This window comes from Electrophorus electricus, chromosome 6, assembly GCF_013358815.1.
Source record: "Electrophorus electricus isolate fEleEle1 chromosome 6, fEleEle1.pri, whole genome shotgun sequence".
In the NCBI taxonomy this organism is placed as follows: Eukaryota; Metazoa; Chordata; class Actinopteri; order Gymnotiformes; family Gymnotidae; genus Electrophorus; species Electrophorus electricus.
In genome coordinates, this window is record NC_049540.1 from 13,485,620 (window position 1) to 13,510,158 (window position 24,539).

Genomic DNA, 24,539 nt, shown 5'->3' on the forward strand with positions numbered 1-24,539 from the left:
GATTCATGCACTAGCCGATTTTAGCTCGCCGAAGCCGGTGTCGATTTTTTTGTTTGCTTTATATGTCGTATAAGAAAACATAAGAATCCCATAAATGACAAATAAGTTTCCAGTGTCCGTCCCATATAGAATTCGACAACAAATCTCCAACATAGACGAATGCCGTTTAATAATCAACTTTGAATTGGCGGTCCATTTGACAGCATGCACGACGAAAATGCCGGTACAACGGAAGCGACGAGGTGGAGTTTAGCGCGCAGGAAACTGACTTGACGAGAACGGGGGCGGGGCAAGCAGCTAACGTTGATGGATGGCGCTTACTGACCAATTATAATTGTCTTACACATTCCCTTCATTCCCATCCACTGGTTAGAATAGTATTGGTTTACTAACTTCCATTATGAAGGGGCGTAGCTGCTGTATCCCTTATCGTGGGAATTTGTATGCATGCTAACACACGACGAAACAATACTATTAAATTAATTGATTCAGTAGCTGAATCAATTAATTCAGTATCTTAATTAGACAGGTAACACTTTATTGGTAACGGTATATATGTCATCTTATTCTCATTAACAATGGACTGGCTACAATTTTAAACACAATGGTATTTAGTTTTACCAGGAAAAAATGGCATTTAAAACAAATCAGATGATTTTGTTTCCATTTAAGTTCAATGTTTGCTAAACATAATTTCTATTATTCATTGTCAGAAGAGGGCGGTATATACACAATATTAAGGTTCGATATATCTATTAATGATCGGGAATTGGGACATGTGAATTACAGTACTTAAATCTAACTCGACATCACTGTAGAATTAAATATGTGATTGCACCATTAAGCGTTAATAAATGTTTTAGAATTAATTGAACTTTGTTACATTTTATAGGTTTACTTTGAATTAGATGTGAGATTTGTTGAAGCTTCTAATTAGTTACAGAACATGGTGTAGGCAGTTCAAGATTTCAGCATAATTTACGATATTCTCCTCGGTTACTGTAAATCTAACGGTGGTTCAGTACAGTACTATGCAAATCATTGATTTTACTTAAGGAAGTCCACGCGTCAACGGGGGTGGCGCCAGTTTGTGAGAGAGAGATTCAACTTTGGTAACGTAGCCTTCTTGCCACACTCCAGGTGCGGAGTCTGACAGTTTGAGTAGGTACGTAACCGCATGTGTTTATGGTGGGCTTGTATCTTATTTTATGTATTGGTTATGGGTTTCGTTCAGTTTTCTTTACCACTGAACGTGAAGTAACGTAACGTAAACTCGGTGCCAATAAGCCAGTAAATTTGATCTGGCGTGTTTATTGTCGTTAGGAAAGACTGTTCTCGCATTGGGGAAGAAGTGTCCACTCACGTGTAATCGACTCTAGGGCATGTAATTTTGGGTTGTAAAAAGGGGTGACATACCAAAAACACTTTATGGCGCTTCTGCGCACCCCTGGAACGAAGTTGTAAGACGTTTGGGGCTCAATGTAAAGCCTCGTTCATTTTCATTGCAGGGAGCGCTTTGTAGACCTCACTGTGCTAAACGAAATGATGCAGCGCTGGGTGTTGCTCTGACGTTAAGGTAAATATTAAGACTTAACCTAGGAAGGATTAATGGTTGGTTTTTATTGTCTGATATACGAACTACCTTTCATCTAATAGTCTAAACTGATTTTATATTACAGAGTCTTCAGATTATTCGCCTAAAAAGTAGCCAATCCGGAGATGCTGAACAAAAACAGAGAAATCAAGGACTTCCAGGCTCCAGATTAACGAAGCAAACTGCCTGCAATCATCTACCTCTGTTTCTCCAGTAGTAGAGGCGGAACAAAGTCCAGTTTACAAACGCGATGGCTTTTTTAATGAAAAAGAAGAAATTCAAGTTCCAAGTCCATTTCACTCTGGAGGAGCTGACGGCCGTGCCCTTTATAAACGGGATGCTGTTCTGTAAAATCCGATTGTTGGAAGGTGGCGACTTCGCCATTTCTTCATCTAGGTAAACCCCCTTTCCATCAGACGTCTGCGTCTTGGGCTTTGCGATGTTTGTCCGCTTGTCCGGTCGCGTTCTACTCTGCGGTTCATGATACGGTCAAGTGTGAGGTACTGCCAAAGAAAGAGTAGTCTGTTTTGCGTACTTAGTTATGAGTTATCGACCTTTTGTTTTAAACCCTCCGTATTTCAGATTGCTTTGGTCGTTTGAGTGATTTATTGGCCAAGGTATTTGACAAGATATTCTCTCAAGTTGAACTGAGTTTCGCGACGTACACGAGCTATTTTGCGAAAGATGGAATTTTGTTTCCCTCTAAACGTAACATAAATACACGTTTTCGGTGCTTTTTGCTGACTCGTTCATTTGTGTTTTAATAGATCTCCAGGTCTCAGGTGTCGTGTACTAGCCGCATCATCATGGGCAGGTACAAGGTTTTGTTCCAGATGTTCTGGTTTTATCTAGGGTTGGGCCAGTATGTAAATACATTAACTATGCTACCACGAGTGTGCCCCCCGTATTTGTCTACCTGTGTTTGGAGCAACAGCTGATAACTGTCACTTGGTAGCATTTGTGGGTTTTTTTTTGTTTTTGTTTTTTTTGGAGAGGAGTTTAAGCTTCTGTAGGTGCGACACACAGGTGCGAAAATTTCTGTATAACATTCTTCTAAAGATAATGGTATTTCTAATGTCTGTTTGTGAGAGAGAGAGAAAGAGAACGAGCAAACCAGCAAGCAAGAGCACATACAATTGAAAGTCACTACAGATCATGCATACATGCGTAATGGTTGATTAGGTTGTTACAATCTGTAAACATATGGGAATATCTTCACACTGCCTCAAAATAGCTCTTTGCAAAATAGACTGAAGTGTGTGTGTGCGTGCGTGTGTGCGTGAACAGATGGTATTTTTGGCCACATGGCACTAGGGGTGGCGTGGCGTGGGTTGCGATGACCCCTGGCAGTGCCAGGCATGTCAGAGTGCCTGCCGACGCTGCACTCCAAATTTCCCCGGGGCACTGAGGCTGAGCGCACCACGTGCCTGGCGGGTCGAGGCATGGCAGGGCTCTGGCGCGAGTGCCCGACTGCCCCCCCCCCTTCCTCAGAATGGAGGACGGAAAGATGGAGGGATAGAGGGTACATCTAGCGAGGTCAGCGGAGGATGAGTGGAGGGAATGTGTGCGGGTTTAGAGATAGGGTGGAGGCCAAGAGCAAGATAAGAGGGCAAGCTGAAGACTGGGGGAAAAAGAGATGGAGGGAGCCAGAGCAGAGAAACAGAATGTGAGAGAGAGAGAGAGAGAGAGAGAGAGAGAGAGAGAGAGAGAGAGAGAGAGAGAAAAACACAGAGGCTCGAGTGATACTGTGTACAGAGGGCTTTTTGTCCTCCTGGGACACCATGTCCCATCTCTCTCCCTCCTCCCTCCCCTTGCTCATTCTTTCTCCCTCGTTCTCTCCTACTTCTCCATCCCTCTCTCTTCATCTGGTCAGGCTGAGCACGTGCAGCGCTCAGCCGGCACCCAGACAGAGTCCGACGGCACTGGTCTGAGACCAGTTTCAGGGGCCGCTTCCAGGACGGCTGCGGCAGGGTGCCGACAAGGGAGGACTGAACCTGGGTCAGATCAGAGCAGGGAAAGGGAAGGGAAGCTTGACGGATGGTGGTGGTTTCAGGCCTGGGGGTGAGGGGTTTGGGGTTCAGTGTAGCACAGGTAGTAGCCACAGCTATAGTGAAGCGCCACCGTAGGCAGGAACGGGGAGACAAAGAGCTGCCATCGCTGTCGCCTGGCCACCATTTTAACACGCGTGTTGTTGTTGGAACGGCGGCTTTGAAATGGCTTTTAATCTTCCTGCCGAGCTGGCCTGGAAGGACACTGGCAAAGGGCTTTATGTTGAGCAATAAGGGACTGGTGCTTGGATTTCTCTGGAGATCAAAGCTTCCCAGTAGATTTATATACACAGCGGGTATGTGTGTGGCCCTGCGGTTGTCATGGAAACCATCCAGCCCTCTCATGCGTGTGCGGTTGCACAAATGTGATGAAATTGGACCGCAACTGTAATCATTTGTAGTCATTAGAGATGTTGCCCTGGGGTCCTTCCTGATCTGCTTCTCATATACACATATACATATATATATACACACACACACACACACACACACACACACGAGACCCATACAGGTGACTAATGCTATTGCACTGTTACTGAGGCACGGTTTGACATGTTTCCCGCCCTTTTGATGTGTTTATTTTCGCACCCGTACTGCATGTGCTCATGTTACTGTTTTCCAGCTGGACTTCCATTTGAACCGCTGTTTCAGTCTTTCCATGTTATGGTAGACATACAAATCCAGCAACCCTTTTAGTCTTGAGATTCCCAGCAACACAGGAAAGTGGCAGAATACCATGGAGTATATCGTAGGTTAATGTTATTGGCAAAAAACTATTGACATGGCTGGAATGTTTGTGCTTGGTTGCCTAGTTACATGTGATCAAAGGCAAATCATTCAAGCACTCAATACCAGGAGGGCTATACAGGTTCATTTAAAGGCTTGTGGAATTGTGTACACACCCACCCACCCACACACACACACACACACAGTGGAAAGGCATCTTGCATGATAATAGTTCCAAAAGGGCAACAAATAACAACTAATACTTATATCCACACCTTTTGCTAACTTTCCACCCAGGTGTGAGTAAGTGAGTGTGCATTTCTTATCCTTATATGAACGGCTTCTTAGCTCACACTTCTGAATTGGACATTTATCCCAGCAGCCGTTCAAGACTAGAGCCAGCAACATATTGAGATTGATTAAGATTAGCCTGTAATTTAAGGTACCTAAGAAGCCTCTAATTCAGTCAGTGATGACAGTACTGTTAGCGTTGATTAGGCCGCCCTCCATGTTTCTTCATTTTGTCTCTCACTCTCCATCTTTGTGTGTATTCGTCTCTCGAGTTTTGCATTTCTCTCTTCTTTCTGGCAGACAGGTATCTAGTGTCTGGCGTATTTTTATCTTCTGGGTGTATTTTTGTCTTGTGGAATTCCTGTTGTCTAAAACTTGCTGAGAGAGAGAACTGAATTTGCAGAAGAGGGCAAAGAGAATAGTAGAGCATTCATGTAAAAACCAGCAGAACGAAAAGTTGGATTAAAAATATACATCATTTAAAGAAAACACACACACACACACACACACACACACACACACACCTCTTATGTGTATTTGTACATTTTGCTAGGGTGGATAAGTTGGTCCCTTATCTGTGTGCTCCATTGGGAGCCAGCCCACATCACCAAGGCCACACTGCACACAGGCGTCTCCGCTGGCCCTGCCAGTTCACAGGGGAGAGCGCAGTGGAACATCACACACCTGAATCTGGGTGTGTGCTGTAGAGTCTCACACATTCTTGTTCACTACCTGGTTCTTTGTGCTACCGCTGACTTTTCAGTTGTCGAGAACTAATCAGTTAATATAGTGATAAATGAAAGACATGAAGCCAATTGATTAAATGTATTTATAAAATGTGATATATGGGTGAGAATGGAGTAAAGACAAGCGTGTTAAATGTTTGGATGTAGAAATAGACAGTAAACACTGACATGCTTTGTGATTTAAAGGCCCCGCCAGATTTTGGCCACAGCTGGGTTTAGGGAGGAGCGGGTCCGTTTCTGGATCGCTCGGCTGGGTTTAGGGAGGAGCGGGTCTGTTTCTGGATCGCTCGGCTGGGTTTAGGGAGGAGCGGGTCCGTTACTGGATCGCTCGGCTGGGTTTAGGGAGGAGCGGGTCCGTTACTGGATCGCTCGGCTGGGTTTAGGGAGGAGCGGGTCCGTTACTGGATCGCTCGGCTGGGTTTAGGGAGGAGCGGGTCCGTTACTGGATCGCTCGGCTGGGTTTAGGGAGGAGCGGGTCCGTTACTGGATCGCTCGGCTGGGTTTAGGGAGGAGCGGGTCCGTTTCTGGATCGCTCGGCTGGGTTTAGGGAGGAGCGGGTCCGTTTCTGGATCGCTCGGCTGGGTTTAGGGAGGAGCGGGTCCGTTTCTGGATCGCTCGGCTGGGTTTAGGGAGGAACGGGTCCGTTTCTGGATCGCTCGGCTGGGTTTAGGGAGGAGCGGGTCCGTTTCTGGATCGCTCGGCTGGGTTTAGGGAGGAGCGGGTCCGTTTCTGGATCGCTCGGCTGGGTTTAGGGAGGAGCGGGTCCGTTTCTGGATCGCTCGGCTGGGTTTAGGGAGGAACGGGTCCGTTTCTGGATCGCTCGGCTGGGTTTAGGGAGGAACGGGTCCGTTTCTGGATCGCTTGGCTGGGTTTAGGGAGGAACGGGTCCGTTTCTGGATCGCTCGGCTGGGTTTAGGGAGGAGCGGGTCCGTTTCTGGATCGCTCGGCTGGGTTTAGGGAGGAGCGGGTCTGTTACTGGATCTCTTTGTTGGGTCCCTGCACTGCATTTTGGGTGGTGTGCAAAGCCAACTCTTTTTACCACACTTTTTCACATGCTCACACACACACACACACACACACACACACGGATCACTCTCACAATGAGCAGCATGCCCACCAATCTGGTCAAAAACAACAACAAGAACATTTGGTGGCCATGTTTTTGCCAAAGAGCTCGTGGAGCTGTTGCCAGGGCGACGGTGCCTTGCAGCTGAGAACCCTGGGTTGAGTGCTCAGAGTTCTGAACTCGAAAACTCCCAATAAAGAAGAACGACTGAATCGCAGACCTGCACAGACACGCACACATCCATTTCGGGCTGGGAGTCTGACCTCTCTGGGGTAGCAATTAGCCTTGGGATGCTACTGTTTTGTCTCTTTCTGTTTCTCTTTCATGTCTGTCCCTCTGCCTTTGTTCCCCTCTGTCATGCTCTCAGTCCAGAGTGTAAATATTCTTTTGCCATTTGTTTCCTGGAAGGAGCTTGGCTGGAGGGCTCCCTGGCTCTCCAAAAATAGCTCCACCTCCTTTTGAGCAGCTGCATGATATGGACAAAGTATTGTATTGCGGTTTTATTGTGCCGTATTGGGATCACCACACTCACAAACCTTTGATGTGACGAGGCTAGTTCGGATTGACTTATTTGAATGATTTCCTCTTCCTTTGTCGCCAATTTATCAAAGGATGTGAAATCTGAACACACACACACACACACACACACAAATCTGTGTTCTGCAGTAGCATGCTGACTACAGCTACAGCCTGCACAGTCTTGAAGGGAGCTGACCCGAGTCAATCTGTTTACACCATAGACCACTGTATGTGCTTGTGTGAGTGTGTGTCTGCGTGTTCAGATTTCAGACGCCACTCTGGCCTTACTCAAATGCCCATGTAGAGGGTGGGTGAAGGTGTGGTGAGGTATAGGTGTAGGACCTCCAACCTCAAAGCTTTCCTTCACCCTACTGGCACATGTAGGAGAGCAGACTGAACGGTTTAATAGCCATGTGCCAAGCAAAGGCTGCATACGACACACACACACACACACACACACACATGCAAAGGGCTCGAAATGAATGACTGGCATTCGGGCTATTGTGGAGTTTAGTCTGCTCTGAGGGAGCAAAGTACACACATACACACAGCAGCTGACATTCACTTAGAATCATAAGAAACTGTAAAATCTGATCCTTAGTACACTATAATTTAGCAGGCTTGTCTGTCTCTTGCGTCTCCTCTCTTTCTTTTCTCGCTCTCTCTGCCCTGGACTGAGTTAAAGAGTCAACAAGAGAGAGGGAAGGGAAGAGCGATTAAAGGCGGGGGAATTTGAGAACCATCTGGAAGCAGCCTCAAAAGGAAAGCAGGTTAAACGGAGTCCAGGGGGGATAGGAGAGGAGGGGAAAGTCCCTCCTCCTTTCTGTCCTGCTCCGTTCACACACACACACACGACTCTGGAGCGAGGGAGAAACAGAACTGTTTGCTCTTTAGCTGACATGAGATAGCAGGTTAGAATATAGTCCTCTGTGTGTGTGTGTGTGTGTGTGTGTGTCTGTCTGTCTGCGCACGCATCTGCATTCTCACACTCCTAGTGTACTGGCTCGGTGCGTTTGCTGAGCCATGGGTCATTCGAGGGTCGTGGATCAGAGGTCAGGCATTTCAGGCCCCGGGTGTCATTTTAAGTTGCGGCCGTTAGACTTCTTCTGTCCCTCCTCATCTCTCCTCTCCCCTTTGACGGGACTAAGCTTGAGTTGTCTTGCCCTCCCCTCACAGTTCCAAGTGTGCTCGCCGGCCCGCTAGCTAAACTCCACCATCAGCGCATTTCCAAGTGCAGGGAGGGCAGTCAAACGCCCTACAGAGTTGAAGCATCTCCTGAATATACTTGAATTAACGTAAATAAATAAATCATTTTTCCAGTTGACAGATTAGCACTCACAAGCTAATGTGTAATTGATTAAATGACAAGTTCCAGAACTGCATAGTGGAGCGGTGTGATATGGCACGATGTGATAAGGTAGGATTTTGTTAGCTGAGGAGTTTCTCATGAACGGTGTCCTATCTGTGTCCCCTGAGAATGCACACAGGCACAAAATTCTTATTGTTCTTGTAACTCGAGCAGATCGTGCGTGCGTGTGTGTGTGTGTGTGTGTGTGTGTGTGTGAGAGAGAGAGAGAGAGAGAGAGAAGGGGGGGGGAGTGAGAGATCAACAGAGCCAGATTTAAATTGCTATTGAGCCAATTCAGGGGAATTTCAAGAAAGTTGGTACGCCATCCCAAACATGTGCAGCCCAGGCCTCCTGCCTTCATCCTCATCCTCATCCTCACATCCAGGGCTCTCTGCCCAGATCGCAGCCCGCAGCCTTCCAAAGAGAGGCCCAAAGTGCGCATTCCACGCCGGAGGGATAAAGGGTGGGGGCCAGGGGGAGAAAATGAGAACGCCTTCAGCCGGTGACTAATGGATTTAAACTCACACTGCTGTTTCGCCTTCCCGGATTACAGACGTAGTCGGAGGTGACCGTTTTGGCACGGCTGTTCCGCCTTCCCGGATTACAGACGTAGAGGGAGGTGACTGTTCCACTGATCTTTTCTGCCCACTTTTGAAATTGAGGCTACAGCGTGGAAAAGCATTTAAACTCACAAAATGTAGTTTTATGGCACTTCGTCATGTCATGTAATGTGATGAGTGTCGAACATTTGGAGTTTGGGGATGAGGAGGCGAGTTGTACAAGAGAAGCCAGAATCATCAGGCCAATAGGCTTTATCATCAAAATGTAACAATTTGATATATATTAGTAGTTTTGAGTGTTACAAATATGCCGATCATATAATGGAAACAAGAAAGCTGTTTTGTAAGTCGTTATGGATGAGTGCTAAATGCTGTAAATGTAAAATGACAGAAATTACCTTACATTTATTCACACTAGTGCAACAAAAATATAAAATAACAACAAACAGTAATTGAATACATATTTCAGGTCCATGCAGTCAAAATACTTCTCATCTGTGTGTGGGTGCGTGTGGGGTGTGAAAGAAAATAAATGGAAAAAAAATATCCTTCTGGCAGGAGGAAGGTTGAGTGATTTGAGTTCGCTCTCGTGATATCAATATCCTTGTCGGTTCTCTGATGTACAAGCTTGTGGTGTGTGGGTGGGTGGGTGTGGGAGGGTGTGTGTGTGTGTGTGTGTGTGTGTGTGAGTCACAGTAGAAACACACTTGTGATTTATACTAGTGCCTGCGCATACGTGCACAGGAAACATTTTTTCATGGTGTCGCGCATGCGTGTGTGCGCGTGTGCGCACGCCTATGTGACTGTTTGTTTGCGGGCGTATGTTTGCCTGGACTCAACTGTCATTAAGAAGAATGCCTCAATAAACAATGGCTGTGTGTGTGAGTGTGCTAGCGTGACAGAAAGAAGAAAAGATCAGCTCCTGTGGGGAGCACCCAGTTTCTCACAGGTTAACCCTCCTGGGATGACAGTTAATATTCCATTAATTGACGGCTCCGTGTTCTCTAGGTTTCACTTGCTTTCCGCTGCCACAAACGGGATTCTATTCCCAAGCTGTCCAGTGTTCCCAGTAGCAGCGATGCGATCTGTGAGGGGACGTCATGTGAAGGAGAAGCCTCTTCCTGTCCCACCCCTGCTGCAGATGCCCAGGATTACTTGTTGACTTGCGTCTCTGCTGTGGTCTATTGTCTCCTCAGATATGGAGAGAGACACCAGCACCAATATGGGTTGTTGAGGGACAGAGAGGTGCATCAAGACACAGACAGGCCTGCTGAACGCTGGTGCACTAAGGATCCAATTTGACACTTAAAAAAAAAAAAATCATTCTTAGTAAATGTCAGCTTTTCCTGCGTGGTCAGGCATCTAGCGGCCATGCATGCTTGTTCAACAGCGAAGCTGTAAACGGACCATGAAAACGTGGCCCAGAAACCTAGGTGTTTTCCCCAATAAAATTTAGCTGGCTAAGAAGTCAGTCACTTGTGGTCATGCATTGTGCGTGTGATGTTCTGACTCTATAGCTATTCGTGTTTTAAGTTTGTGCGCGTGCGTGCGCACTGGTATTAGTTTGCAATTGTTGCAGCCATTGTTCAGCCATTGTGTCAGCCTGCACAGACCCCCGAGCCAGACCCCCGGCATATTGGAGCGTTGCCATTGACTGGAAGCTCACTGTGTGTGCGGGCCATCGTACAGGAAGGAAGGCCGTTTGAGCCATACCTCATAAAGGCGCAAAAAAGGCCTTTGAGCCCTGTCACAGAGTACAGCTAATCTACAACCGCACACTAGTGATTTCAGGTGTGGTACGGTGATGTAGTACAGCGTGTGTGTGTGTGTGTGTGTGTGTGTGTGTGTGTGTGTGTGTGTGTGTGTGTGTGTGTTCATGCGTGCATCCTCCCTTAAAGAGGATATAGCTAAAGCTTGGCATTAAGACTGAAACTGGAAGCTTTAGAGATTGAGATCACAAGATCTGCTGACAGGGAGAAGTGAGGAGTGTGTGTAGTGTTTTTTTGTTTTTTTTTGTTGTTGTTTTTTTGCCTGTCTGCTGGGTGTTGGGTGTTTGTGCCTGTCTAGAGCCCACTAGAGCTGTCAAGAGCTCCAGCTCTGGCTTTAGGGCCCCAGCTCTGGCTTTAGGGCCCCAGCTCTGGCTTTAGGGCCCCAGCTCTTGGGGATCATCGGCTCTGATGATTTCTAAAGGCCCATCAGACGGCGAGCAAGTTTGATCGTCATTACCACATCTGCTTTCAAACACAGTGACACGTGGTACCTGTTCACACTTGCCCATCTGTGAGCGGACACACACACACACACACACACACACACACACACACACACACACACACACACACACACCCCAGCGTTATGTCCGTGAGGGCCATGTTGTGTTAGTGCCTGTCTCTTTCTCCTGCTTGTTGTCTTTCTCTCTGCCAGAGCAGCTGGTACTTAATACCAGTCAGCAATGTCTTCTATGGCCACTGTTAGGCTTTGGTTCTCTGCGACTGTTATGTAACACTAAAGATTTATTATGTAATAGATATGCACATGGCTGTGTGTGGCTTATTGAGCGCCAACGCACTGTTTTGCCTCTGTATGAGCTGGCATTCGCCAACCCATCGTATATTTGTCTCTTTGTGCCGTCTTCCTCTTTAAATGGAGTTATGGTTGTGTTCTTTTCATCTTTGTGGCAGTAAGCTCTCCAAAAGAGACCTGAATTTCGTGGTGTGCACATCTGAGTCTGTTTGTGTGTGTCTGCGGTCAGGCCGTCTCATGATTCTGATCCATATGTGTTCTATTGGTCCAGGAATAATAAAAGCCAAGGAGTGAGTGATTGTGTGTGAGTGTGTCTGAGTGAGTGAGTGTGAGTGTGTGTGTGAGCAGATGGGGCTCTGGCCGTGAGATTTTTGACTGTGGAAACAGCATACTGAGGACTGGCCTTGGGACAGATAACTCGAAAAGCACGGCTCTGTCTGGGAAAAGCACGGCTCTTTGTTGCTGCGGGTCACCAGCACTGGAAACACTACTCACTCAGCTAAACTGAAAATATCTGTTCACTAGCTCTCATTAAGGTGACCCACCCCCCTCGACCTCTGATCCAGGCTGTGGACGGGCAGCATCTGTGGGGTTGGGTGGTCTGGGGTCCTCCCAACTCCAGGTCCCATTAGCATGAACAGAGCAGCAATAAGCGCGGCAACCCCCCCCCCCCCCCCACACACAACTCGCTTCAGGCTTGGAATGTCCGGAATGCTACCTCGGAGCTCATGCCAGTTGGATCTGTGCCGAAAGAGGAAAGACCGATTGGGAGAGGGGCGAAGGTGAAGGGAAAGGCGGAGCTACAGCGGAATGCGTGAAGGACGATGGCTGACGGAGATTGAGGGAGGAAGGGGGGGGGGGTGTGCTTTCTTCGCCCGACACAGGTGGCCTGGATCAAATCTGAAATCTGTTCACCGCCACTCGTTTGATCAACATCACAGAACAGGTCATCGTTCACGACCTTTAACCCTTTCTAGAACGACTCACTTCGGATCTGAGGACGTATGGGTGATTTGCAGTGTGCTGGGTGAGGGAAAACTGCTGCTGTAGACTAAAGCTACACCCTGTTCAGCATCCCCCCGTGAGCCTGTGAACATGATTATAACCTCTCGTACGAGCATAGGCACTAAGGGTAGGGGAACGCCTTGTTAACGTGGCAGGTTGAGATGAGTTTCTGCTAGAATAGTCTTCAATGAGGCCACTCTGCTGAGCGATTCCATATGCATTAAATCCCCTCCAACACATGGTACTGCAGTGCTGGGGTTTCCCCTCTTCCTCTCCCTTTATCCCTCTCTCTCTCTCTCTCTCTCTCTCTCTCTCTCTCTCTCTCTCTCTCCCTGTCTCTTAATCTCTCCCTCACCCTCTCGAGTATCCGTCTTGTTGGGCTGCAGCCTCAGCCGTTCACTGCGGTCGTCACAGAGTCGATCACGGAGCGCGTAACTCGCTTCTGCATGCTGCCGTGGGTGGGTGGGAGCATTATGGGACCATCACAGAAGTGTTATGGGAACATTACAGAGCTCTTGATGAGGTGGCTTGTTATAGGCTCTATAAGAGCCAGCAAGGTGCTGTCAGCTCGACTTTTCAGTGATCCACCACAAAACCTTTCCCATCGCTTTCCCGTCTCCCCCGCCCCTAAATGCTTGTTCATGCCAGCGCATGTTTATGGATGGGTCTAGATAGTGACAGCGCTGTAGGGATATACCTTTGCGTGGGGACGGATTTTGTGCATCTCCCCACACGCGTCCTACCGATGAGGGCATCCTCCTGATGACATTGACACCAGGGCAGTGCGTACCAGGGGTAGACGTTGTAGCCACAGAGAGACGCGCACCTGTACTGGTGCAGTGCTGCTCATGTGTGGGTGTGGGTGTGGGTGTATGCGTGGGTGTGGGTGTGCATGTCGCAGTAGACCATGTTGTTTTAGATGAAGGTATGCTTGTTTTGCCTTGTGCTCACATTTCATCGTTCCACTATTATTAACTCAAGGTTCCACCTCCTAGCTGAAGTCAAAGAGGAAGGGGAGACTGTGTGTGAGTGTGTGTTCAGTCCTTGAGTGTCTCCCCATCCCCCACTTAATCCATACTTCATGAGATCCAGATGAGGAATGTATCTGGAGCTCCTTAGCTTGCCGTTTTTGATTTGACGCTGATGTGTGTGTGTGTGTGTGTGTGTGTGTGTGTGTCTGTGCATGTAAGTATATGCACGTTCATGCGCGTGTGTCTGACTGAGAGTCTGAGCCTGCACACACCGCACATGTGGGCATGCATTCCTGGCTCGATTTAATTATATAGTCTCTCCGGAAGTAGTGATTCCAGCGTTCCTTTTTGTTTGTAGAAGCTAATTGGTGTGTTTGGTAGCTGCAGTTCCCCCAGTGTAGACCAGAGCATTTTTACACCATCACCAATACCCTGTGCTGTCTGCCTGAACACGTGCCGGTGCTTTCTTCCTGCATGCTCCTGCATGTTACCTGCTCCAATACCGCTTGCAAAGGAAAACCGGTGTAGTGAAATGCGTAGCTTTGCAAAACAAATTGCAGCCTTTAGCACAGAGAGCCCAACAGCATAAGCAACGCTGAGGGGTGTGACAAATTAACAAGGCTTCCTGTGATGTCCGGACCGTGGGCCAGGCCACTGAAATCGTGTAGCCTGCGGGCGCAAACATCTGAGAGGTGCAGCGTGCGGGCCGACGGACTAACCTGCGGTGAAGAGAAACGCCGCTCTAGTCGTAGTCAACCCACCTGCATATCGTGGAAGTTTGCTCAAGTGTGTGTGTGTGTGTGTGTGTGTGTGTGTGTGTGTGCACCCGACCCTGCAAAAACACCTGCACAGCTCTCCGAACAGTGAGTGGATCACCGCATTTTGCATATAGCTTTTTAGACTGTTATAACATGTCAGAGGCAATACGAGTCCCTCTCATTGGGCCCCGTCACACCTTTGCAGCTACAGGCTGCTCTTGATGCTGTAGGCATTGCAGTCATGTTCAGCAGTAAGATAAGGATGAAACATCACAGCCTTGTTGGTGTGCTGTGATTGCGATATGTATTGCATTAAATAATTAAAAAAAAAAAAAATTTGGCAAAGCCTTGTTTCCCTTATTTTGTCATGCATAATGATTGTACTGTGCTGCATTGACCAAAAATATTTACTTTTATTGGAACCCGTGAATTGTGTGATTCATCAGAACACCCACAGAGGACTCATCTGGGATGTCTGAGGTTGGGCAGGACATTCACAAGTCACACTGGAAAAACCCTGTTAGTTGAGAGCACATGGACCTTTCATCATAATATGAATGGACTTTTGTTTGTGTGTGTGTGTGTGTGTGTGTGTGTGTGTGTGTGTGTGTGTGTGTGAGATGCAAATCAGTGTGGCAAGTTCAGTAAGATTAGTGCTGCCCCGGCAGGATTTCAGGATGAAGCAGCGTTATAAATTATTTTAAATTACTTTGTTAAAGTTTACAATGAACTGAATGCATTGTGAGTACCTCATTTTGCTGCCACACACACCAGCCAACCTTCCAGTCCTCTGAGCACATAGCTGCCGTTGGTCCAGTGTTTCCATTCTCAGTGTACACTCGCGCTCAGAGGTCTGAATCAGACATATCCGCCTGCAACAGATTTCCGCGTCTGCTGTTTAAAATTGGAGCGAGGAAAGGGGAAGGGACACGCGTTGCCTGAGCAACAAGCCCCACACAAACACACGCGCACGCACGCACGCAGCCGTGCCTCCGCAGCGAAGTGGCAGGACTGCTATTTCAAAATGCTCCAAGATTAGCCCTAACGATTCAACAATCATTAAATAAGATTACAGTTGAAATGACCTGCCAGTCAGGAGGGGCACAAGGTCTTGTTTATGAGACTCTAATTGGCTCTACCGGGAGTCGGTCTTTATTGAGCTAACAGACCTACTGTGTTGTGTTTCATACTGTGAGGCCAGGCAACCTCGTCTTTGTAGCACAAACCCAACTCTAGAGCTGGTGTCCTGATATTTGTTTCTTTGTGACAGTCCGCATATTTAGAAGCTTTTGTATTCCATTTGTTTATTTGTTAAGGTCAGTGGATAAGAACATCTTAAATCATATGTGATCATAAAGAGTCATTTTAGTGATGGGATAATAATATTGAGCCCTGGTCAGGTATATTGTCTTGTTACATGCGTATGAATTACATGCTATAAACTATGATAACATGATGGACACCTTTTTTGCCTTGTGTTATGTATTTACTTTCATTCTGTTGGGGTACTTTATATTCTTCTTAAAGCAGTATAATAATTCTATCTTCATGTATGCTACAAAATAGGCTACATTTGTGGTAATTATGATTTTGTCATTAAAAAAAATCTTACTATTTCTACTTTAGACCTGTTAGATGGCCAGTTACCACTTTGTTAAATGCCAGGACACGATTAGTTAGGATTTAAATGTCAATGGACAAATTCCCTTGACACTAGGAATTTAGTCACGGGATTTTACAATAATATTCTGGTTTATCAGTGACTAATCAAATGTATGTGTGCTCTGTTACTATCATATGCACATTTTGAATGTACTGCTTTATGTTTGGCTTTCACTGAGTCAGTGTTCTTATCCTTTGCTTGGTTCAATTTATTGAGACTGTTGCGGCACACTATTCAAATCAGACGTGAATGTGCGTCTTTGTGGGTGGTTAAAGTCCATTTGACTCATCGAGAAACTGCTGTAAATTCTGTAATTGTATTACCAAGGGACTTCCACCGCCCCATAGGCTGGTAAAAGAAAAGTAAGAGAAAGTGTGAATAGCTTTGATATTTTATCACATCGCAGGCTAGTGGTAGGACTCTGTTTGTTATAAAGTAGCACTTTGTGCTCCAACCCAGCGCCGGAAGCTCTTTGGCCGTAGTAGCGGGGACTCTGCCCAAGGACTCTCTCACAATGTAGAGAATCAACGTAGAAAGGGCCAAGATTAAACAGCATTTGGCATTTGCTTGTTTAGAAGGCACAGTAAACCATTTGTATTTGAATTTATGCACTTCTGGTAGTGTAGTTCCACCTACCATAGCCAGACTAGCCCGAAACAGTGGGGAGAAAAGCTCATTATAACATAACAATTTCAGCCATCATTTATGGTCCGCTTTTCTGTATTAAAATACATAACATAAAGGTCATTTTCCATGCCAACGAATCAGCGCTAGCTAAATTTGCGGGATCTCATTAAGAACGCACGGAAAACACGTGCCTTTTCTCCCCTTGCATGCGAACGATCACGTTAGACCGAGAACGGCGCCTGCTTCGAGTGATCGCGGGCGTCGCGTCTTCTCTTTGCTGGCTTCGCCTCGCTTGTCCCCAACATCTCGGCCACGTCCTGTCTGTTCCATGCCGACCTCTCTTCCACGTTTTTCCCCCAAGTCCGTGTTGATTCCGCATGCTGTGAGGATGAAACGACGCGATTCTTATCTGCGAAGCACCCATAAAGCTACTCCGGCTAGCACCCGTTACAGACGTGCGTGTTTTCTGTAGCAGAAAGAAACCAGATGGGTTTCTGCTAGCCCCTGTCAAGAACGGAAGGGAAGCACCAGTGCCTTTGAACTTGAAGTTGGAACTCAGCACACAGGATCTAAATGTTAGTGAGGTCAGTATCCTACTGTAGAAGTGTGACTTACTTCACATGAAGTAACAAGCCACACTGTCGGGTTTGGGTAGGCTTGTGACTGCACGTTACAATCACCTTTATATTTTGAACTACTTCATTTTCAGTTTATTTCACCATAATGTACATTAAATTCTTAAAACCACTCTTAGTTTTATGCTTGTTTGTTCACATCTTTTACATTTCCCATCACCCTAATCACGCATAAACTGTTATTACTTTGACATAATCAGCTTTGGCTGAAATGAGACTGCTTCATTTCATTTAATTATTTCATTTTACTTCATTACATAAATTGTTTTTAAGTTTAGTTATTTATTGACCAAAATAAATATTTTCTTCTTAAAGTATACATTCAAATCTAAATATCTATTGCTTCATGTTGGTTTTGTTGTTAATGTTCTTGTTTTAGTTATTATACTGTTATTTACCCTTCCTTTCTGAGTCTCTGTCTCTGTATTATTTGTAAAGTGGTCAGGTCTTTGAAAAACCCCAAAGACACCACAATTTAGTAACATAAGTTGAAATTTAAGAAACTTTAAAATGAACACCACCATAATATTACCAGAACGTCGCTTTTTCCACATTTGGTTCCACAATTAAAGAAGGAAAACACGTAGCTGACCTAGGTGCCCTCCTAGCTAGTTATAGCACTGACTACAGGAGCATGTTTGTACCTGGTGTCCAGACTAACTTTATGCTGAGGTGTCTAAAAAATGAGCACCTTCCTCTTTGCTTTTGATTGCAATATATCTTAAGCTATCACTTTCTCTCTCTCTCTCTCTCTCTCTCTCTGTCTCTCTCTCTCTGTCTCGCTCACCCCCCCCCCCCCCCCCTCTCTCTCTCTCTCTCTCTGTATGTGAGTGTGTGTGTGCGTACGTGCGCGTGCACATATGCATACATGTGCTGGCTTGAGGCCAGCTTGGTCAGGGTCATGCGTACTAGGTAGATGCAGCGTCATCGGATAAGCTACAAAATGGTCGTCATGACAAACTAGCGGGTGCCTTGGCTCAGTGCCCACCACCCAGTCTGCCAGAGGTCCAGAGAGTGGACTACACATCTGCCTTTAAAACAACAGAAGTCTGAGAGAGGGCAGGGGTCAAAGTTCTGCATCACCCTGAGGGCTTGATACAAGGGAAGGAGATACATTAATGCCTCAGAATGAACAGTGTAAATGCAATTTCTACAGGAGGTCATAGTAATTAAAGTGTCTCATTACAAATCTAGTTTAAATACACTCAGGTTATTAGCCAGATACGCTGGTGGATTTGGGTGAACCTGGAAAATGATTATCGTATAGGAAATATAGGAAGAGAGAATAAATAGAGGGGTATGTGGGTAATGGTGAAGTGTGTGTTTGAGGGGGGGGGGACATGAAAGAGTTGAGCGATGGGCAGCATCTGACATGTTTAAAGTCCTACTTAACCGACAGCAGAATCGACAGCTTTAACTGCGGTTGAAGACTCGGGGGAGCAGAGGGCTGAGTTTAGGGTTTCATAGACACATAGTGTTAAAAGTCCATGCTGCAGATCCTAGAACAGTTTTGTGGCATCGTCTTATGATGGTTAAGGTTCTGATTTCAGCAGATGGAACTGGTCCTGGGTTAGAGAGTTAGAACTGGTCCTGGGTTAGAGAGTTAGAACTGGTCCTGGGTTAGAGAGTTAGAACTGGTCCTGGGTTAGAGAGTTAGAACTGGTCCCGGGTTAGAGCAGAAAGACCGCTTCCATCCTCTGCAGGCCAGTCATAAAGATTTAACTGGCATGATCAGAAACCATTTGCATTACTTTTTGATTCGTCGTTTATAAGTCCTTTAGTAAATGTGGTAACCAAAGTTCAGCATCCCTAACTTTGGGAACACTCACCTCTGTTATGGTCTGTATGCCACAGAATGGCTGTTTGAAGTCCAGCACAGCTGTCAGTAAGAGCAGCACTTAGCAGCAAACAGGGTCATGGATTTTAATGAGCATAGTACTGCATGTAGCCTTATGTGTTAGTTAGGGGGAGAGTGAGATTAAAGGAATGCATGCACTTACTTTGATGACTATTGTGATGGTGAAGGTTGTGCCACTCACTCATTTTCTCTCTCTCTCTCTCTCTCTCTCTCTCTCTCTCTCGTCTCTCTGTCTCTTTCTCTATCTGTGTTTACAGGCAAGAAGTACAGGAGAACTGTGTCTGCTGGCGGAAGAAGTTCTCCTTCGTGTGCAAGATGAGTGCCAGTCCTACAACAGGGGTCCTTGACCCCTGCATCTGTCGCGTGTCTGTCCGAAAGGTACACACACACACACACACACACACACACACACACACACACATATGACAGGATCAGAATGTTTCAGTGTTGTGTTAATCTTCATTAACCTCATGGGACATGCTAGAATTTTAGAATTTGTTTAGGATCTGTCCTGGGACGTTAACACAACCTCCAAGAAACAGCACTAATATATGGGGTTAAAGTTCTTTAAATATAACATATTGAACATATAATGTCTAAAATGGATTTAAATATATTTTTAGATTGTAATAAAAGAATGAACTATAATATCCTGTGAGTTGAATTAATTGTAATGAGATGTATAACACACATCAGGGTCGAGAGAGGCTTGAAATGCTGCTTTAAATATATAAATAAATACAATTGCTTTGGGTTTTAACTTTATTCCTGCTGAACTGTTGCCATGGCAATGGGGAACAGATTGTATAACCGTTTCTGTCTTCTCTCATTTATCTCTCTCTTTCTCACTTTACAGGAACTCAAGGGTGGAAAGGCTTTTTCAAAGGTACAAGTCTGACCAGAACTTCAGGTCTCTCTCTCACCGTCTATTGTCCGTTTCCTTCTCTCACTCGCCGTCCGTCTGTCCGTCTGTCTGTCCGTCTGTCTGTCTGTCTGTCTGTCTGTCTGTCCGTCCGTCTGTCCGTCTGTCTGTCTGTCTGTCTGTCTGTCTGTCTGTCTGTCTGTCTGTCCGTCTGTCTGTCCGTCTGTCCGTCTGTCTGTCTGTCTGTCTGTCTGTCTGTCCGTCCGTCCGTCCGTCCGTCCGTCTGTCTGTCTGTCCGTCTGTCTGTCTGTCTGTCTGTCTGTCTGTCTGTCTGTCTGTCTGTCTGTCCGTCTGTCCGTCTGTCCGTCCGTCTGTCCGTCTGTCTGTCTGTCCGTCTGTCCGTCTGTCTGTCTGTCTGTCTGTCTGTCTGTCTGTCCGTCTGTCTGTCCGTCCGTCCGTCCGTCTGTCTGTCCGTCCGTCCGTCCGTCTGTCTGTCTGTCTGTCTGTCCGTCCGTCTGTCTGTCTGTCTGTCTGTCTGTCTGTCTGTCTGTCCGTCCGTCCGTCCGTCCGTCCGTCTGTCTGTCTGTCTGTCCGTCTGTCTGTCTGTCTGTCTGTCTGTCTGTCCGTCCGTCTGTCTGTCTGTCTGTCCGTCTGTCTGTCTGTCTGTCTGTCCGTCTGTCTGTCTGTCCGTCTGTCTGTCCGTCTGTCTGTCTGTCTGTCTGTCTGTCTGTCCGTCCGTCCGTCTGTCTGTCTGTCCGTCTGTCTGTCCGTCTGTCTGTCTGTCTGTCTGTCTGTCTGTCTGTCCGTCCGTCCGTCTGTCTGTCTGTCCGTCTGTCTGTCCGTCTGTCTGTCTGTCTGTCTGTCTGTCTGTCCGTCCGTCCGTCTGTCTGTCTGTCTGTCTGTCTGTCCGTCTGTCTGTCTGTCTGTCCGTCTGTCCGTCTGTCCGTCTGTCTGTCCGTCCGTCTGTCTGTCTGTCCGTCTGTCTGTCTGTCTGTCCGTCTGTCCGTCTGTCTGTCTGCTTCTTCATTGTGTAGGTTTTTTTCCATCTCTTTCTACCCCTTTCTTCCTCTTTATCTTTCTCTGGAAGTAATTCGAGTGTCTATTCTGTTCCGAGCCCTGAGGCTCAGTCCTGCCTTTTCAATCCTGGGTCCGGGTTTTTGTGATGATTAAGCAGTTAATTAAACTGTTTGGCCACAGAGTCATCACACGTGATTGCAAGAGAAAGGCATGGTAAAAGAACTGCGTAAACCAGCCCTCAAGGAACAAGGATTAGGTGTGGAGGCTCAGACTCTATTTGTAAACAGATCTTATGAGAGTCATATGCATGAACGTATGTAAATGGATAGAAAAACAAATCTTGCCGATTTATGGTCTGTTAACATGTATGTATGTCCACCTTGGTGTGCTTCATGTGATGAGACGTTTAGATCCTGTCATTTATAAGAACCCAAAAAGGAAAGGTTATTCATTCAAAGGCAGTGAGAGTGGTAAATAGAGGTCTGGTAAGCAGAGAGAGAGGTTTAGATTTCATATAGACTTCATAACATACTGTGCAGTCAGCCTGTTTCAAGTCTGGACATGTGCTTGGAATGAAGTCGCTTTCTGGAATTCCTGTGTGCATGCGCAATTGCAAACTATTTTACATGTGCATTCTCATGTGTTTGTTTTCCCCATACCAATATTCCAAAAAATTTTAAGTAATGTTGTTCATAAATATGCAGATTATATAGTAATAAATGTCCATGTTCCATTATACAGTTCAACATGAATGAGATGAGTTAGGTCTCACAAGATTCATTACTGCAGTTATTTGACAGCTGCTGTATTTGTAACTAGAAATGTCTCAAAGCCCCAGCATACCGTATGTGAATAGAATTTGGTCAGACTTTTGAAAACTTAAACACCGGTCTCTGACTGGCACAACATGGGATATATAGTCTCACAGCTACCACAACCGGTAAGACCACAGCTGAACACATCCCCTCTTGGTCCTTGTAAATGTATTTTTGCCGTAGAAAACGTGACCGTAATACGCGTCAACAACGTGCTACTGAGAAGTCAGAAAATAGGAAGCAAGGCCACGCTTCAAGTCTTTTGTTGCGTCTGTCGTTTGCAACGCTCGTGTAACTTGAACACCAGCCTTTGATAATATTTTAAGCCAAGCAGCAGAGATGGAATAGCCTTTTGGATGGCACTGTAGCTTGAGCTGTTGCCTATGATCCGTGGACAAGTGCCACAGTAAAGGTGCGTGCGTGTGTCGAAGTTGGGGACAGGGCGACGTGGTTTTGGAAGCGCGCCAATGCACTTTGTCTTGTTTCGAGTTTGCTGATGCGGTAGGAGGGCAACGCGGCGGAACGTACCGCTGACTCCGCATGGCGAGAAAACGAGGGCTAACCTTTAACCCCAACGACGTAGACGAGAATTCACATGCGAACTGATCGCGGTTCAAAGCGGGCGACAGGTTAGCGTTACCGCGCTATCCGATATTTGGCCTCTGCAAATGAGACTGACAAGCGCCGAAAGTGTTGTGTAGCCTACCTGGCTGAAACGTCCTTGGCCACATGCTAAATGCAGTTCTTTTATAAGCCACAGAAAGATGCTGGTGCCATTCACTAAAACCAAATAAATGCTGCCTGGCAAGACAGGAAATTTCTGAAAGAAATAGTCTAGTACCCAAATGGTGAAAGAGAATCTGTATGCGGATTTGAAATGAACAAGTTCTCTAGTTCTCTGAACAGACGGGCAACAGTAGACAGATGTACACAGTTGGGGTCAAGCTGCTTGCTCAGTACACTGCGCGTCTAAGTCTCTTCTTTGGTGTCAAGGCTGCTTGCAGTCTCAGAGCTTCTTATCAACATGTCATCTCTCCCATATTGCTAGCAGTTTAGAAACAACTGCTGGCCTTTCATTCAGATCTGGGCTGATTTCTTACCAGAGTTCAAACAAAAGGGTCTCCTCCAGCTTCCCAGTTCTATGCATTTTTTTTCCCCCATTGGTGGCATATGACAGTTCTGTGTACCCTTATCAGTCAATTATTCCACATTCCAAGGTCATTTAAACCTTGTTGAAGTTTTTAAAAGAATCAAAGTCAAAAGGGAATGCTACTTGGGGGGGGGGGGGGGGGGGGGGGGGGGGGGGGGGGGGGGGGGGGGGGGGGGGGGGGGGGGGGGGGGGGGGGGGGGGGGGGGGGGGGGGGGGGGGGGGGGGGGGGGGGGTTTACTTCAGGCCATCCCTTTTGGAGCTTTGGCTTTACTCTGTGAGAATAAATGTGGAAGGAGGTGGGAGAGAAGGGTCTGGCGTGGTGGCGTGTGTGTGTGTGAGAAACCTGGTTGAAGAGAGTGTGTTTGTAGAAGCTCTTATCAAGAGTGAGGGCTTCTCATAGATGGAGAGCCTTGCTAGCTCCGAATGCCTCTGCTTACATAACAGCCTTCTCATAGGGGTTAACCCTCTCCGCGACATCCGCCGCAGGCTTCACTGCGGACACTTCAGCTGGAGCTGCACAATATGCCGTCTGTTAGCCAGTATTGTGATTTTTGCCCAGAGGAATCATCTGCTCATCTAATGAAACAAACAAAAAAAAAAACCTGCATTATAGCCGTTTTTTGAGGTTTTTGTAGGATTCTGTAATTTTGTCGTTGATCATTAAAATGTTTTCCTATTGGCCGTTTTGAAGGTGTGGGTGTGGTTTAGTCAGCGTTCCTCCATTACGGCCGGAGCAGTAGCTCCGATTATCACCCAACTACGCCGCTTTTTACCAGCTAGTCCAGTGAACGGCAAAGCTTGTTTGTAGCTCTCTGCTCTCAGCAGTCCACTTACTGGTAGTACCTTTGATCCTTGTGCACTCTTTTTTTTCTCTGGTTATATTGGTAATCTTGTACAGTTTCACAGTTGAGGTTGAGGATGTTTTGAGAGCTGTATGTTTCTTTTAGTTGGCAGCCACTGGTTTAGTGCTTAGCCTGCTCAAAGCTAACTTAGCTGACTTTTTGCTCTTTGTTTCAGAATTTGCCAAGGCTAATTGCAGACTGCTCCTGTAGTTAATGTCTGGAATCTGGCATCCTAGCTTCCCAAATAAATTAATGCATTGAGCTATATTTTTTATTGTTTTAGCTTTACCAATGTCATCGTACGTTCTATGTGGCGATCAAATCATTTACTTTTCATCATCTTATCAAAACAACATTCAGGAAGTAGCCTATGGGGTTTACATTTCTTTATACAGAATATTTCTTTATACTGTCTCCATTCTAGCTCACTCAATGTTATCTTCTTTTATTAATGTTTACCCTACATTCTTACATTTGATTGCGCTCTCTCTCAACCCCCCCCACACACACACACAAGCAAAAGAGCAAATATATCAATGAAAAATAAAAAATTGTTGCATTACATCTGCTAGTCATATTGGGCCTAGCCATTGTTCTGTCCTAGGCAAAATCATACAAATTTTCCTACAGGAACTGCTGCCTGATCCTGTGCATTCTGTCCTATTGTAGCCTATTGAGGATGTAAACCAAAATTTGCTCACAAGTTCCTCTCTAAGGTCATCATACAAATATTCATCATAAAATATATAGACTCTAATATTTTTAAATGTTTTATTTTTCATGGGGTAATGTCTCTGGAAACTACCCCCTACCAAAACTGACTGCTGAAATTATATTCACCCCCCCCCCCCCCCCCCCCCCCCCCCCCCAAGAAAAACTAATTCGGCTCAATTTTTTATGCATTTTTTATTTTTC

The 24,539-nt window shown here is 46.2% G+C and overlaps 1 protein-coding gene across 1 annotated transcript in view; it reads left to right on the forward strand.

The window, feature by feature from the left end:
* Nucleotides 1-1,080: 1,080 nt before the first annotated feature.
* Nucleotides 1,081-24,539, forward strand: part of fam102ab (family with sequence similarity 102 member Ab) — a 28,885-nt gene continuing 5,426 nt past the window's right edge. The window contains exons 1-5 of the mRNA XM_027010274.2: nucleotides 1,081-1,165; nucleotides 1,509-1,576; nucleotides 1,680-1,990; nucleotides 19,196-19,316; nucleotides 19,795-19,824. Of these exons, the coding sequence (XP_026866075.2) occupies nucleotides 1,845-1,990; nucleotides 19,196-19,316; nucleotides 19,795-19,824 (297 nt within the window). The 5' untranslated portion in view covers nucleotides 1,081-1,165; nucleotides 1,509-1,576; nucleotides 1,680-1,844. The remainder of the gene's footprint in view (nucleotides 1,166-1,508; nucleotides 1,577-1,679; nucleotides 1,991-19,195; nucleotides 19,317-19,794; nucleotides 19,825-24,539) is intronic.